At 33.9% G+C, this 17406-nt stretch overlaps 1 protein-coding gene across 1 annotated transcript; it reads left to right on the top strand.

The window, feature by feature from the left end:
* The first annotated feature begins 10224 nt into the window (after positions 1-10224).
* On the top strand, positions 10225-11703 carry LOC132057999 (uncharacterized). The gene is made up of 3 exons (XM_059450570.1): positions 10225-10319; positions 10453-10576; positions 11515-11703. Exons 1-3 carry the CDS (start codon positions 10225-10227, stop codon positions 11701-11703), a joined length of 408 nt encoding a protein of 135 aa, XP_059306553.1.
* Positions 11704-17406: the final 5703 nt, after the last annotated feature.

Below are 17406 nucleotides of genomic sequence, written 5' to 3'. Positions count from 1 at the left end.
AAGCTTCACCTTCTTTCTTTTCGGGACTTCTGCCGAAATTGATAATTTTACGATCATCTGCATTTAATATTCTTCATCTTTTTGTCCATAGGCTTGCCCTTTATGTCTATTTTTTTGTCCCTTCATCTGCATCTGTAGAAGAAAAAAAACTTTTTCTTCTACAAAACATATGCCTATTTATAGAAAAATTCCTAGAAGTCTTGGAGAGACATTACAAGAGAAATTCAATATAATAATATTTCCTTGATGAGAAATTGACTTGGCAAATTATCATGCAATCTTGAGAAATTGGCATGGCAATTTATCATGAAATTTTGGTGAGAATTTGTCATAACTTTGTTTTTCTTGACTTTGTGTAGTCTTTGGTGAAGTTGTCACGGATGCATCCTCCTTTCTTGGCTTTTAGTTCTTCTTCTTCTCTTTTTCCATGTATTAACACGCAAGATTTGTTAGAAAAGTGCGAGAATATGATATAAATTATTCATGTTTTATTTTTAAAATATTATATTTTTATATTGAAATTACATGAATAATTTATACCCATCAAATACCCCCACACTTGAATTTTTGCTCATCCTCGAGGAAAGAATTTTGAAGGAAAACTTTTTTTTTTTAAAATTATGGCTACTCTCGTAAAATGGAAATTTAATCAAATAAAATCTATCATGCTTCCAAACTTTATAATTTCCATATTTATCAAACCTTCACTTTGTTTTTGCTTTTATTTTTGTTCGACAAAAGCTTCACCTTCTTTCTTTTCGGGACTTCTTTGAAATTGATAATTTTACGATCATCTGCATTTAATATTCTTCATCTTTTTGTCCATTGGCTTGCCCTTTATGTCTATCTCCACTAATGTAGACCAAACACTGACTTCTAAAATCATTTAGGACTTTTTGGGCTTGTAATGTTGGCTTCAGGCTGATAGGGTAAAGGTTATATTTGTAGTGACTTGCCTTTTTCTGGCTTTGGAGCAGAATTTTTTTTTTTCAGAACAGACTTTTCACATATTTTCTAGTTGATGCTTTTTTTTCTTGATATACTTAGAGTTTTGTACATAATCACCACCATTTTTTTTCATTTTTTTTTTTAATTCTGTTTCTTTTTCAAAACGAGCTCCAAACTTATTTTATGAAAAAAGGACTTTCAAATCATAAGCATGGAGTTGCATATTTAAATTTGTGCTGGTTTAGGTGGAAAAAAAAACGAATATATTTAGGCTTCAAACAGGTGCTAGGGATTTTTTGTTTTAATTGGTGAGATATTTAGAAAAGACTGAGGTAAACAAAGAAAGCCTAATTCATTTTCTAAAAATCAGTTTTGTCTAGGATTTCGCCTCAAAAGACATTCAGGGCAAGTTCGAGAATAAAGATTGTAAATTCTTCTTGCTTTTGATCGTAATGCTTCTCAATCTCAGAAAGTCCTGCCAAGGATTGAAGATATTAGTGTTATACCCCATTTAAACGGGTTAAATTAGAGTACAACATATTGGAGATTCCTATTTTTTGCTTATTTTAAGGAGTCGCCACCTAATTGATTTTAAGGTGAATTAGGGCACCTAATTTATTAACTAAGGTAAAGCCTAACTAAACCTCCGTTAATGGTCTGCTTAATTTTAATTCTAGGTAAGGGTTCTAGATTATTCTAAAAGGAAGGGGTTAGGCATCCTTTAGAATCCGTTAACTACGGTTATCCGATCAAACTTAGGTTAATTAATTAAAGCTAAATAAGATGCCTGAAATTTTAAGAAAAGGAGCTAAGAAGTGTTGCTAAGGTTTTTAAGAAAAATATAAGAATATTGCTTAAAATAGGATTTAGAGAAAATATAATGATTTGCATAAAAAGAAGATTTTAAATGCCATTTAAAATAAAACTTATAAAAGTTGCTAGGCTTTAAATAAAAATGCCATTTAGAAAGAGATTTGTAGACAATATAATAATTTGCATAAAAGGAAACTCCAAAGTGCCATTTAAAATAAATTTATAAATATTGATATGATTTTAAATACTAATGCTATTTTTTTTTATTAACTATGCTTAAATAAGATGATGCGTGATTGACTCCAAATTTGAAAAGCTATTTATAAAATATATATGACGTTTGAAATGTCTATGATAGCAAAAATATGACTCCCTTTACTAAAAAATATATAGTCACGTCATTTTGCAAATCAATTATTCCCAATAAAATAAATATTAGACATTATAAATAATATTAATGTGAAAAGAGAAATAAACTTATGAAATTTGTTAGTCTTCCTTAAACTAACTACCCATTACTAACACTAAACCTACTGATTTCACTAAGGTTTATCTAAACAAACAAAATGTTAGTCACGTGATACAAATTAAATGCATAAAAGAATAGAGGAATAAATAAATAAAATGGGCTTGGCCCATTTGGGCCGCTGATCTGCTGCTATTGGGCTTATGCCCAGTAATTTCTTTGTATTGTTGTGGGCTGCTACTGTTATATGGGCCTCGGCCCAGGCTGGAAGATGACTTGAGGAAATTATGTTGGGCTTTTAGCCCAACACCGAGCGCGGAAGAAAAACGAGTCCTCGGGCCCGTGTGGGATGGTCATGCATAAAACGAAAAGAAACGGATTAGTATACGACCAACGAATAAGGTTTATATACTATGTATACTTGGGAGTATACCAGGCCACAGAAAAATCAGGTATGGAGGGGACAAGTAAGAGCAGATAGTGCAGCACACTGATATCATGACCAACAGGTTCATGCCAGCTTCAAATGACTCACATGCCTAGGAACATAGAAGTAATCCAAACAAAGACACAGAACAGAACTTATAGATTACAAGCTGAGCACCATATAGAAGCAAATAGACTAATTCACATGGTCATGGATCTTAAAGTCCAATTAAGGGCGGATCTTGATATTAACAGAAGCAGTATAGATTCTTAAAAGAAAACAGCCACAGACTAGAAATTTAAACAAACTATATTGAAACCAACGTTACACTTTTAAAACCATCATCAGTTTGAAATCTCAAAGAATAGCTCCAAACCATTTTAAAAGCCAAACTATATGCTAATATCTTGACTATATATAGATTACAACAGCAACCAAATTGAAAATGGCAAAAGGGAAACAGGCTAATATTTAACTTAAACTAATACACTTAACTAAGTGGATCAGACAAGCTCATGCTAATGCTAAACACTCATCAGAGTTATCATAGAACAAACAGGGACTTTAGTCACATCATATTAGGCAAGAAGATGGATAAAGGGCTGGCATTTCTAGCATAGATAAATGAGATTCAAAATAGAGGTTTATGACTTAGTCCAACATGTTAAACTCATTTCTTAATTACCGGCTGACCTTAACAACATACTCTAACCAAAAATAAGAAAAGTGATTGCCATATTACAAGTTAGATTACCATGATGTAAATGAAAAAACAAGGCTCAAGTCAAACTGAGACCAACAAACTAAAGAGGCACAAAAGGGTAACTATGCTTATGCTAAGCCAATATGAACGAGACATCAAACTGAAACAACATTTACATTAAACTACTAAAATATCTAAATAAGCATACATACTTGTATCAACAGGATTTCTGCTAAATTAGTATGTGGAATAATAATAAACCTAGACTAGACGTTGTTACCATAGCCAGGTAAAACCACAGGTTTATCTGATGCATAACTAGCCAAAGCTGGACATGTATGGCACAGCTAAGTAGCTACAGACCTGGACTAATCTGTGAACAATCATTTTTGAGCATACAAACTATACTTAAACTGCTATAAGCTGAATACATATGGCTGATCAAAACAAAACATAAAATGAACCATCACGGAACAAACTGAAGGTAAGCACATACACATCATTAGCAAACCACGAACTAATATACGGAACTAATCGAATGAAGAACAAATAAGCAATGTGAACTTAACAAAACACATGATCAATCCAAATTGATACCCGACATAGAACTGAATAACATACAGAACTAGACACAGGATTAATCTAAGCTCAAACATGCATAACACAACTAAAACCAATACAAACAGGAACTAAATCGTAACTGATCAAACGAATCACATAAGTAGTTTAAGCACTCAAACATTTACTAAAAAAAAATAACTAATGGAAGGTGTAATACCTTCTTCGGGTGCAGCGAAGTGAGGCCTCGAGTCTCCGATCTACCTCGAAACACTTCGAAAGGCAAATTTGCGTATGCTCGAATTCAAACGAATACCCGATGCAAAACGAAACGAGATTTAGTATTTTAGGGCGATATTCGAAAATTATCAACTACCTTTTCAAAGGGGATTTAAGCAGCTAGAGAACTCTTATTTTAGGGGGTTTCAAACTTGATTTCTGGAGGGATTCCTACGGCTAAAAAAGAACCAAGATTGGGAATTCAAGGCGGCTCAAAAACCTCCCTCTTCAACTGACTCAAAACGACTATTTATAGGGATCAACTAGGGTTTTTTGCTGGGTTTTAAAAATTTGGGCGGGATTTAAGGTCAACACCCGTTCAAAATCAAACGTTAAAGATGCCAGATCTTGATCAGAAAAAACGAAGAAGGAGACAATACTCATAAAACCCATTGTACCCGAAAATAAAAAGAGAACTGATAAAGCAAGATTCGCTTCACAAACGGACGAAAAACCATTAAAACGTTCGAATGCCGCGAAAAAAGAAGAAGAAAACAAAAACGACCTGATTTAAACGTTGACTCCGTCAAAGGGGTACGAAGCATTAATTTTTTCTTCCTAAATCAGCCATGCAGTGACTGTGGGAGCGAAAGGGGGGCTGTGATTTGCTATTTTCGTCGAAGGGGAGACGCGGTGAGGGGAGAGGAAGGGAAGAGAGAGAACGGACGAAGAGAAGAGAGAAGGGAGAGAAAGGGAAGCGGCGCTGAAGGGAAAAGGATAGAACCCTAGTGGTTCATTTGAAAAAGAAAGCGGGTCGGGTCAGACGGGTAATGGGCGCGGATTGGGTCTATTTTACACGGGCTGGTTGATTTGGGTATTAAAGTAATGGGCTGATTTTTTATGAATTGGCCCAAAAGAGTATAAGTTGATTTGGGTGGATGGGCTAAAATATATTTTCTTCTTGTGCTATTTTGGGCTTCTAAATTTGCATAAATGACCTCCGTGTGCCAACGTACAAAAGTATGTGTTTATTAGTGCCCAGATAAAAAATAAAATTATATTAACTCGTAGTAGCCGTGTAATAATATTTTAAAAGTCAACGCTACTATTTGATTTTGCGAAAACAAGTGCGATGCGTGTGCATAATGTGGTAAAAATGCTGAAATGATTAAAATGCAAATTATGATAATGCCGGTAATAAAATAATAATAATAATAATAATAATAATAATGATAATAGTGGTAGTAGTAACGATAATAAAATAAAAGATAATAACAGTAGTGACTACACAGGATAACAAAACGCCAGTATTAATAAAAGTTAATAATTATGGTAAAAATATAAATAATTATTTCTTAAATGGCTGAAAATACTAGAAATGTGAATAAGTATTTTGGGGAAGACGGGACAAAATCGGGTGTCAACAATTAGTTCTTTCCTTCACAAAAATAAACTCACAAACAAGGAAGTTATGAGTTAAATATAAAAAATATATATTTGACATTGGATGATAAGAATTTTATTTTGATATATTAGCATTTTACAAGAGGCATATTTTTATATAATAAATTAAATTATTCAATATTAAAATAAAGTGAAAATCTTTTTGGCTTTCAAATATACAACTGCAGAAGAAAGTTTGAAAGAAACTGCAACCACACACGTTCTGTGTGCAATAAGTTCATTTGTTAACTCTGTTAACTTTCAGAGCCTAGCTCAAGTATAAACTAGAAAATTACCTATGCCAATAATGAAATTGTTCAAAATACGGTTGATTAACCAGTCATTCAGGTATGCCAATCACTATGGAGTTACTCCTATATAAGTCACATTGTTTTTGCAGAGGCTATCATTTTGTACTCTAGTTGTACATTGATATGGATATTAACCAACTCAATTAATCAAGTGCACTTTCACTCCTTCTTACTGGACTTATAGGGTTCCATTGCTTCACCCTCAATGGCTACGGGAAGATATAAAAAATAAAAATAAAAACTGAAGGAAAAAAACTGCAAAGACACAAAAAAAAAAAAACTCAAAAAATAATCATAAAAATCAAATATATAACTTGAAAAAAGAATAAAAGGAAGAAAAACATTACACATATAAAAATATTTTCTTCTACCCCCACACTTAAATTGTGTCATGTCCTCATGACACATACTTTAAAAACAAGAGGGGTAAAGATTCTCCCTTAAATATTTTTTTTTTCTCCGAGAACTTGTGTACTCCACTCCTAATTGTGAATCGAGTTTTCTTTTTCGCTTTTTCTGGTTCCTCGTGGAGTTCATTTGACCATGAATATCATAAAATATTTTTCTTTTTCGCACATAGCGTTCTTTTTTTTCCTTGTCTTGAGGAGTCAAATAATTGTGTATGATCTTCCTTAACTCTATTTTGCATTTTTTACGAAGATCATTCCATGCATTTTCCTGAAAATCTCCAATAACAAAATCCACAAAATTATAATGTTTAGAAGAAATTGAAGAATAACGATCAAAGGATATTTCATTTGTGCTTATGACCTCTTCATTCTTATTTTCTTCAAAATTAATCAATTTATGTGGATAAAAAAAATCGTATATGCACTCATCATTTGTTGAATTAAATTCAACCAAATCTTCATTGTAAGCAATCTCTAGTAGATCTAAACCTTCTTCTTGAGTGATAACCGTTTTCTCACAAGGCTCATCATCTTGAGTTGATTCATTCTCACATGATGTTATGTCATTTATTTGTTCACCACCAAAATTTAAGGAGTTTACAATGCTTACCAAGTGATTTACTTGCATTGTTAAGTGCATCATGGCTATTTGATTCTGCACATGTTTTTCTTCTATCTTTTTCGTATAGATATACAAAATCTCTTCAAATCTTTTGTTCTCCTCTTGAGGTGGTTGACTCATGTTGCTTTGATTCCACATAGAATTTAGGTATTGATTGCAATCCGGATTGCCATTATACCTATAAAAATCGTTATACATGTAAGAACTAGAAGCATCATGAGATTGTTCATAAAATGAATCAAAAAAGATTGGATTATCTGATTGGCATTCATGACTAAGGTGACTTCCACCACAGTATTCACAACTAACAGACCTTTGATTCATTAATTCCTCAATGTATTTTAATTTTTCAGAAATGCCGTATGAGATTGTGTTACCTGTTTGGCATTCAAAACTTTGGTGGTTGCCTCCACAAAAATCACAGACCACTGACTTATTTTATCAATCAATTCTTCAAGGTCTTTCAGTCTCCGAGAACCACCATATGAGAAAGTGTTACACCTTGACATTCATGGTAAGGGGTGATTTTCACCACAATAATCAGAAGTAACTGACCTTTGGTTAATTCTAATTGGTAATTTTTCAATGTTTTTGATTTCTCGGAATCACCATATGAGAACTCATCAAAGAGTTCACAATCATCTTCATATTCAGAAATGACTCATTGACAATTCAATGTATGATGGTTCCCACCACAAAGATGACAAGTGATAATCACCTGACATTAACTTTGAAAAAGATTTCTACGTGGTTGATTAAGATTCATTTTGAAGGTGCATGGAATGAGTATATTTTCATAAATATTTTTTTCAAGTCTTGCTCCAACACTTGCTATGTATTAGAAAAAAAAAATAGAAGATAGTTAAATAATGATAATATATATAGTAATAATAATAATAATATAATATAACTAATATTATAATATTAATTTAATAATATAATATAATATAATATAATATATAATAACATTAATATAATAATATAATAGAATAATATTAATATAATAATATAATATAATAATAATACTAAAAATAATAATATAATAATACTATAATATTATTAATATCAATATAATAATAGTAAATAATGACTTCAAGTTTTAGTCCCCTAACGCTTGTCAAGTACTAGGAAACAAAATACTTGAATATATAGTGTAAAAAAAAAAATATCTCAAAGTAGTAATAAAATAATTAATCTGAAGTAGATGTTTACCAATCCCCGGCAACGGCGCCAAAAATTTGACGAGACCAATGTGCATAGGTATTTTCTGCTCGTACTCTGTCAAATTATAGTAAATTTTTAGATATCGTCCCACAGAGATTGGAACCGCCTAGGCTACAAATTTGTATTATTTTTGTTACTATTTGAGAGGATCAAACTGATGAAAAGAGAATTGTTCAAAAGTATTGAAAATTATAATAATAAAATAAGAAATATTTTTGGATTTTTCTAATAAAAGATAGAGGTTGGGATATTTTGAATCGGCAAGATAAAATTATTATAATAAAATCAAAAGTTTATTACTTATTTCTCCGTTTAAAGAATGATTTCTCATTTCTAATACAATCACTCCACATAACGACAATATGTTAATAGCACCACTCTCGCTTAAACTATTAATTTATTGACAATTAATTAGTGACATTAAACAATAATTAATTAATAACACCTCTTTCGATTAGTGTAGTTAACCAATTAAAGTAATGGCTTCAAACAAGAATTATCTTAGTTGAGTGCACCAAGTGAACAAAAAGCCTCTTTCGATTAGCTTTTGCTAAATCAATAAACTTATTTGAGTCAATCCCTCCATGAGAATTAGGACTGAAAGAAATTAGACAAAGATCTCTTAAATCAATAAACTTATTTGAGTCAATCCCTCCGTGAGAATTAGGACTGAAAGAAATAAGATAAAGATCATGTAAATCAATAACTTATTTGAGTTAATCCCTCCGCGAGAATTAGGACTAAAAGAAATAGGATACAGATCATTTAAATCAATAAACTTGTTTAAGTCGTTCTCTTCTCCCGAATAAGAAATAAAATAACAAGATAAAGATTTTTGTAAAGAGATATAATTATATCCAATAATAGATATATACCTTGGTGTATAAAGATGATAAAGAGAAAATCTCAACATAAGAAGATAATAAAATAAAGATATTTATTATAATAGCTTCATCAAGCTTCATCTAGTATCCCAACCAAGGAAACTTACTCCATTATGGAGTAGAAAACTAAATACAAATAAAGACTAAGAGAATTTTTTTTTTTTTACTACAAGAAAGAGCCAAGAGAGACACCAAGACTAGTTCTTGTGTCCTCTTCACTATTGGATGCAAAAAGGATCAAAGATTGTTTTTTTTTTCTTCTACAAAACATATGCCTATTTATAGAAAAATTCCTAGAAGTCTTGGAGCGACATTGCAAGAGAAATTCAATATAATAATATTTCCTTAATGAGAAATTGGCATGGTAAATTATCATGCAATCTTGAGAAATTGGCATGGCAATTTATCATGAAATTTTGGTGAGAATTTGTCATAACTTTGTTTCTCTTGACTTTGTGTAGTCTTTGGTGAAGTTGTCATGGATGCATTCTCTTTTATTGGCTTTTAGTTCTTGCTTCTTCTTTTTTTTCATGTATTCTTTTCCTGCAAGATTTGTTAGAAAAGTGAGAGAATATGATATAAATTATTCATGTTTTATTTCTAAAATATTATATTTTTATATTAAAATTACATGAATAATTTATACCCATCTGGTCTCCCTCGCTCATCGCGAAGACATGACTCGATTTGGGTGATTGTGGACCGACTTACTAAGTCAGCCGACTTTTTGCCAGTTAAGACCACATATTCAGCAGAAGACTATGCCAAGTTGTATATTCATGAAATTGTCAGATTGCATGGGACCTCAGTTTCTATTATTTTAGATCGTGGCGCTCAGTTCATTGCGAACTTCTGGAAATCCTTTCAGAAGGGATTGTGTACCAAGGTGAACCTCAGCACAACTTTTCACCCTCGGACAGATGGCCAGGCAGAGCGTAATATTCAGACTGCGAGGATATGTTGAAAGCATGTGTCCTATGTTTCAAAGGTAGTTGGGATGATCACTTGCCACTCATTGAATTTTCTATAATAACAGTTATCATGCTAGCATCAAGATGACACCATTTGAAGTTCTGTATAAGCGAAAGTGTAGATCACCCATTGGTTGGTTTGAAGTTGGTGAAGCAGAGTTGTTGGGAATAGATTTGGTCTATCAGGCTATAGAGAAAGTCAAGTTGATTCAAGAGCGTTTGAGAATGGCTCAGAGTCGCCAGAAGTCCTATACAGATGTGCGGCGCAGAGACTCAGAGTTTCAAGTTGATAATAGGGTGTTCTTAAAGGTTTCACCTATGTAAAGTGTGATGAGTTTGACAAGAAAGGGAAACTCAGTCCCGGATATATTGGACCTTATAGATTCCGGCGATGGGTTGGTCAAGTAGCTTATGAGCTTGAGTTGCCATAAGAGTTGGCTGCCGTGTACACAGTGTTTCACGTATCCACGTTGAGAAAGTGTGTGGAAGACCCGTCGTGGTTGTTCCTACTGATACTATAACGGTTAAGGATGGCCTAACCTATAAAGAGATCCCAGTGGCTATTCTTGATCGTCAGGTTCGCAAGTTGAGGACTAAAGAAGTAGCCTCAGTAAAGGTCTTGTGGAGGAGTCAGAAAGTCGAAGAGGATACATGGGAAGCCGAAGAGGACATGAAATCCAGGTATCCTCATTTGCTTGAAGAACAAGCAGAAAACGATCAAGGTAAATACCTTCCGAATCCATGTCATGTCCCTTACGTATTCATGTCTCACGTTTCAGATTCACGTTCATATATTTAGTACCCATATGTTTCAGTGATCATGTTTTCAAGAAACCATGTCATGTAGTTCAGTTCCCATGTTCCATGTCATGTTTTCTTCACATTCATGTATTCAATCCATGTCCAACCATATTCTTAACCATGACCCATCATTCGAGGACGAATGATCCCAAGGAGGAGATAAATAATAATAAGTTTGATCTGTTTTACCGAGAAGGTCTACGGTTCGAGTCGGTATAGCCCAATAAAAATGTAAAAAAATATAACCAAGTTAAGTTTATGCTTAGAGACTCAAAAACCAAGAGTGGACGTGGTTGGATTCCCTTGGAACGGTAAAAGTACTTTTTACGTCAATATGAACGGGCCATGCATTTATGCATGGGCCGTGCTCCTTGGACGTACCTCACATTGGTGAGCCCCATCTCATTTAGGATTTTATCTTTATTTATTTATTATCAGTTATGCAGTAATGGTGTGCCGGGAGTCCTTGTCTCGGTAAACAGTTTAGCAGTCAGACTTATGTAAGAGGTTTCATAGACTAGACTAGTTCAGTTAAGTCATGTCAGATATTCAGAGTCGTATAGCCAGTATTGGCTCAACATTTTTCATTTAATTTCAGACTAATGATTACTTAACCTATGCTTCATTCTCACCATGCATGTTATATTATATTCTGCATCAGTAAATACCCCATGTTGATTCAGTAAGCCATGTGATTGGATTGGTCACATGCAGCAAGGCACCGAGTATCGTGTTATGCCCAGGCTAGGACATCACAAAGTACTTCATCGTAGTACTTGCCAATTCGAAACTTTACCCAAGCTTGCTTTGAAACCTTTGATTCAACACAATTTTGCATCATTCGAAGTCTATAGGGTTGGTAATGGTCTTGAGTTGGCAACTTCACATACTCCACTAAGGTAGAACTTACCACATTAATGTCACTATCATCATCAATGACCATAGACCCAACACTACCTTCAACCTTGCCCCTTGCAATGAATAGGTATTTTCTTTCTTATACAAGTTGAGCCATACACACCTCATCACATTCATGATGCTAAAAAGGATGATCCCTAATCACAACACTCAATCCACCATCACACCAAGGTACTTCATTGTTAACATAGACTTCAGGACTAGGCACCCCTTATTTAACATTCCTGCATGATATTAAGAGTAAGTCGTATTTGCATGAGGGTAATAAGTACTATACGTCTTCCTACTACAAGTAGGCAATGTAAAGCCTCCTCTTCTCATATGACTACCTCCATTCCCCCAAACAAACGCATACATACCACCTTGACTAGGATACGATTTAGGATAAGTCGATGAATATGAATAATTGCTATAAGATCTCTCATATTCAACAGATGCAATATCACTATCTACATGGTCATACCCTTCACAAGGCATATAATCACAAGAACCATGAAGTTCATCACGACTTTCACTCCCATAAAATTCAACACCAATTGATTCACAAAGAAAGCGCATAAGTGTTGTACCTCACGTTGTCCTCATACTCATGGTATGTAGCATAGGAACCTTCATCTTCACCATGGTCGTCCTCATACGGTTCTACTACTCCTCCTTTTTCGTCATAAGATCCATGGGAACCATTGGCCTCATAGTCATTCCTGGAGTAGTAGTACTCTTCACCATACGGTTCATAGCCGCATTGACGATCATCGACTTCATAAGATCCATCCTCACCATGGTCATAGCCTCCCATGTCATCATCACAAGGATCCGAGGCTATACACGACACGATTCCCTATAAAACCTATTTTTTACCTACAAAACGAGTAAACAAATTTATTAGTAAGAGTTCCTCACTAACGCTCGTATTTGCACTCGTTTGTGCTTGGCTAGCACCACTCTATTGTTCTCACCATTCTTGCCTTTTTTTCTCACTCAATGGATTGTACCTAAACTCGTCAAGAACCTACAATCTCAAACTATTTCCTATTAGTACCCAAGCATCGGTTCGGAGTGGAAGTTATGTGACACTAAGAACGGACAATCAAAGCAAATGGACAAAAGTAGAGCAATTCATGATGAAATCAAACGAGAAAAGCTCAAAATGAATTAGCACGAAAGAATTTCAGACTCAAAAACTAGTTAACAATCACGTAAAAACAATTACTAATTATTAATTAGCTTAGGGGATTAAAGAAACGAGAAGGAAAGAAGACAAATAGATTTTCAACACTTTAGAGTTTTTTTGGAAGAATTTGGGATGAAAAGGAATGAAATTCAAGAATTAATTAACAAAAAGTAAGATTAATTACTCGTTGATAATTAATTAGAATAATTAAAGAAATGAAACCCAGGAGAATTTTGGGCGAAATGTGACTGAAAATAGGGCAAAAACAGAGCAAACAACTCACTGAAGTTGGCCTCCACGCGCTTCAGACTGCTGCCACGCCTGCTGACCTCAGCGCTAACATGGTGGCTAATTTTTTTTTTTGCTCAAAAATAGGCTAAAATTTTCTTCTTCTTTTTTTTTTTTGGGCTAATTCGTCCCTTGCTCCTTTGAGGGGTCCACCGAACCTAGTATTTTCCCTTTTTGCCGAACAAACAACTTTTGATTTGTATCCTAAACTAATTTGGATCAAACACACTCCTTTTGTTTCTTCTTCTCTATGAGGATTTAAAGTTCTTCAAGAACACCAAGAACTTCAAATTGTCAATTACCTTCAAATCAACTCCAAAAATTCCCAGATTTCGAACCTAGGCTCACCTCCACTAGTAAAAATAAACCCAATAATTTTCAAGCCCCAATTTCCTCTTCTTCTTCTTCAAGACCACCTTTAAGATCTTCCACCTTCAAACTCCATTAATGGTAGGTGACTAAAAAATGATCCAGTTGACTTGAAACTTTGAAATTTGACTCAAATAACACTAGGCAACAAGAATATAGTGTCAAATCAATGAAACAAATGCATTTTTTTTTTTGGGTTTTTGAAGAATTTCGAATTTTTCTATATATATTTTTTTTATTTCTTTTTGTAGAACCAAGGATGAAGAAGTGATCGAACAATTCTTCTACCAAGCTCTTGATACCAAATGATATGATTCGACTAATGATAAACGCGGAATTAAAGAACACAAAGTAAGATAGATTTGATAGAAGAAATAGAGGTGAGAATAGAAGAAAGAAGGGATTGAAATCAAGTAATTGATCACAATCCAAGAGAGAAGAGACTTGAACTCATGCTTGAATTACCAACTTGGATACATTCAAGAGAGGTCCAATTGACGAGATCAAGAACTAATCCTTACTTTAATCCTACATTCACTAGAGGAGCACTAACCTAACACTACAATGTATGAATTGATGAAAGTCTCATCTAATTCAAGAAGTGATAAGAGTCTCATCTACTCAAGAAAAACACACCTCTAGATCCACACTTGCAAATGCAAAACAGAAATGAAATCCATCAAAGTTTAAGTACTACATATTGTTGTATACAGAACAGAAAATGAAAATCGAGTCTCTAAAACCAAAAAATACTCCTCCAATTGGCTCAACGAATGCTCAACGCCTCTCACCGCGGATGGGGGCTTGTATATCTCGAACAATCTGATTCAGAAATTTTGTAAATTATGTTAATACTAAGAAATTCTTAAGATGGTACTATAACTGGTAAGTTACTTACCGGGAAACGTGCACATCTACAAGCCCGAGCGACGCAAACGCATTCCCTGCAGCATCTCATGCCCGAACCTGTCCCACGGTGTTGCTTCACAGCAGTTGGTGCTGCTGATGCTCGTCTTGGGTTCCTCTTAGGGTTTCGCGCCCCTACAGCTGCGGGTACTACAACAACATTCTGCTGAGCAACTCTCCACTCCTTAGCAGTTGCTTATGCTTGTGCTATTCTTGAGGACTTCCTAGAGCCTTGCTGCCCTACAGCAACACCCCGACGACCTACAGCTGCTGCTAATAGAGCAGCATTCTTCTCAGCAACTCTCCGCTCCTCAGTAGTTGCTTGTGCTATTATTAAGGACTTCCTAAAGCATTGCTGCCCTACAGCAGCGCCTCGACCCCCTACAGCTGCTAGTAATAGAGCAACATTCTGCTCAGCAACTCTGCTTTCCTCCTCATCCTCTTCGATGGCACCAAAATTAACATCCTCAGCATTATCAGTGTCGTCATCAACAGACATAACAGTAACAGAAGTATTCTGGTTCAGCTATCACATTAAATGATGTTACAAATTTTAGTTTTGGAAAATGCATAAACATAAGCCCCATGGGTATTTATTTTTAGTATTTCATAAAATATTATAATTACAATAAATATTTTTAAATAGGTAAAATTACATTAAAAAAAAAAAGAAAACTGTAAATAAATGACATATAGTAACATTAGTATTTATATTAGTGAGGGTCAATTCAAGTCAATAAGTTATTACCCATGTGTTTTAAAAACATTACCTAGGATGTTATTGTAAAAACTTTATTTAATAATATGAAGATTTGAGTAGTTTACTTCATAGTTTTAAAATATTGCTCTTAAAACTTAGATAGTGTTTTTTTCTTTCTTTTGTATATATATATATATATATATATATATATATATATATATATATATATATATATATATATTTCTTTTACAATCTTCAATATTATCTAAGAGAAACTTAAACCATAAAATTCATCGGTTAAATTTTTTGGGGCCTCAAAAGGTTGAGGGCCTAAAACAAAAGCTTTACCAGCCTCACCCTTGAGTCACCCCTGCTTACAATTGTAATTATATATAAAATAATTTTACAATTGTCCATGAGCCTTATCATATCACACATCCACACTAGTACCCTATATAGGACCGAATAGAGGTGTTAAGTTACGGGTTTAAATTCAATAGTTTTTGTTTAAACTCTACAATTGTATTAAATTTTTTATTAAATGTACATAAATATTTAATTAAAATTATATAATTATAATTATTATTAGCTGAGTGGCAAAATCAAAACTCATCGACTCTAAATTTTGGCTCCGCCTTTATTTATAACCTTATATATTGATCACCATAACTTCAACCAAAGCGATAAGGATAAGAGATCTTTATTGGAATGCTGATGAAATCACCGAAAGAAATCCAGGAGTCCGGAACCTAAATGACCCAAAAAAAGAGGAGTTGAACCGAAAAAAAAAAAAAGAGTTACCATGGCACCTTTAACGCAGGAAATTTCTGCGTTAAAGGAGTTAATTGTAACGGCACAGTTAACTCACTTAACGCAGGAATTTACTGCGTTAATAATATCATTTAACGCAGGAATTTGCTGCATTATTTGGCCTTGATATATTTTTTTTTTTGGGTTAATTACTCTCTTTCGTTTAAATTTTCACACATTTTCCGTACTTTGGTCATAGATTAATCATGCTTCGAGAGTCCGGAACATCAATATTTTATATAGAACACTATTTTTTTTGTGTGATTAATAATGTTGGCTCAATACATCAAGGATGCGCAAAAGTTCAGGTCGTTGTTTTAGTGGTTGAAAAGTGCTCGAAGTAAGTTTTTATTTGAAAACTTGTTATCATTAGCTTTAAGTTTATAAATTTTTAGGGTTTAAATTTAAGCATGTTATTTTTAAATTAATGCGTAACTTTATTTAAAATATGTCACGATTTTTTTTATAATTAATTTAGGATGTTACACGAGTTAATTATAAACGATAATAAAGACTAAGATAATATTTATAAATAAATATAAATAGATTCACAAAAAATATAATATTTACTTAAACTATAGAACTTAATTACATATATCGTGAATAGGTCCCACATGTGGTATGCTTGAGATTATCCTGAGACCTAAGGATAATACCATCCCCACCGCCCTCGCCATCGTCCCCATCCCCCTTTCTCCTCTTAATAACAGGGTGCTCTAAGCCATGATCATCCGCTCTTCCCTTCCCCCTTGCACCCTTGAGTATAACGTGGTTCTTCTTGGGATCTCGTACCGTTGGTACGCTCGGAATGTCTTGTCTGATGGGCTGATCCACATCGGGAGTCGGGACCTCAACATAATCATCCTCGTCGGGAGACGGGACCGAAGGCACCGAAGGATAAATCTGGAAAATATATAAAAATTAGTACCAATTTTATTTATATTGAATACATTAACGTTTGTTAAAAAATCAAACATGTGTTCGACCGTTAGCTGAGTAGGCTCCTGAGGTGGATCTGTTCAAGGTCCAACTAAATGTTAAAAAAAAAAAAGTAGTATTCAACTTTTATTGAATAAAATTAAGTTTTACTAAAAATCTTACATGTGGCACGGCAGGCTCATGAGAAGCCACCTGTGGCTCTGTAGGCTCATGAGAAAACGCCTGAGTGGGTGGCTCTGATGGACCTAATGTCGGGGAATCCTAAACTATGAAAAATTATAAAATAATAAGTACCATATATATTTAAAATAAGTAATTTAATGTTTTAAATAGATATTTTAAATACTAACCGAGATAAGAAACTTCGAGAAATCAAGAAACCTGGGACCGTCTACATTTCTTACTGGCCGCTCCTCATGTAATGATGCGTTAAGACCAGCCCAATGTTATCACATATCCCGAGGTACCTATTCTGGCTCTGCTGAGATGAAGACTCAGGTATACC

This window comes from Lycium ferocissimum, chromosome 5, assembly GCF_029784015.1.
Source record: "Lycium ferocissimum isolate CSIRO_LF1 chromosome 5, AGI_CSIRO_Lferr_CH_V1, whole genome shotgun sequence".
Taxonomy (NCBI): Eukaryota; Viridiplantae; Streptophyta; class Magnoliopsida; order Solanales; family Solanaceae; genus Lycium; species Lycium ferocissimum.
The sequence above is the reverse complement of the archived record's forward strand: the minus strand, read 5'-3'. Positions and strand labels throughout refer to the sequence as shown.

Excerpts from the sequence above, each read along its gene's own strand:
- LOC132057999 (XM_059450570.1), top strand. The coding sequence starts at position 10,225 with ATGGCTCAGAGTCGCCAGAAGTCCTATACAGATGTGCGGCGCAGAGAC. Across the intron at positions 10,320-10,452 it reads TTCTTAAAGGTTTCACCTAT|TGTTTCACGTATCCACGTTG; the intron begins GTAAAGTGTGAT and ends CCGTGTACACAG. Across the intron at positions 10,577-11,514 it reads TGGCTATTCTTGATCGTCAG|CAAGGCACCGAGTATCGTGT; the intron begins GTTCGCAAGTTG and ends GGTCACATGCAG.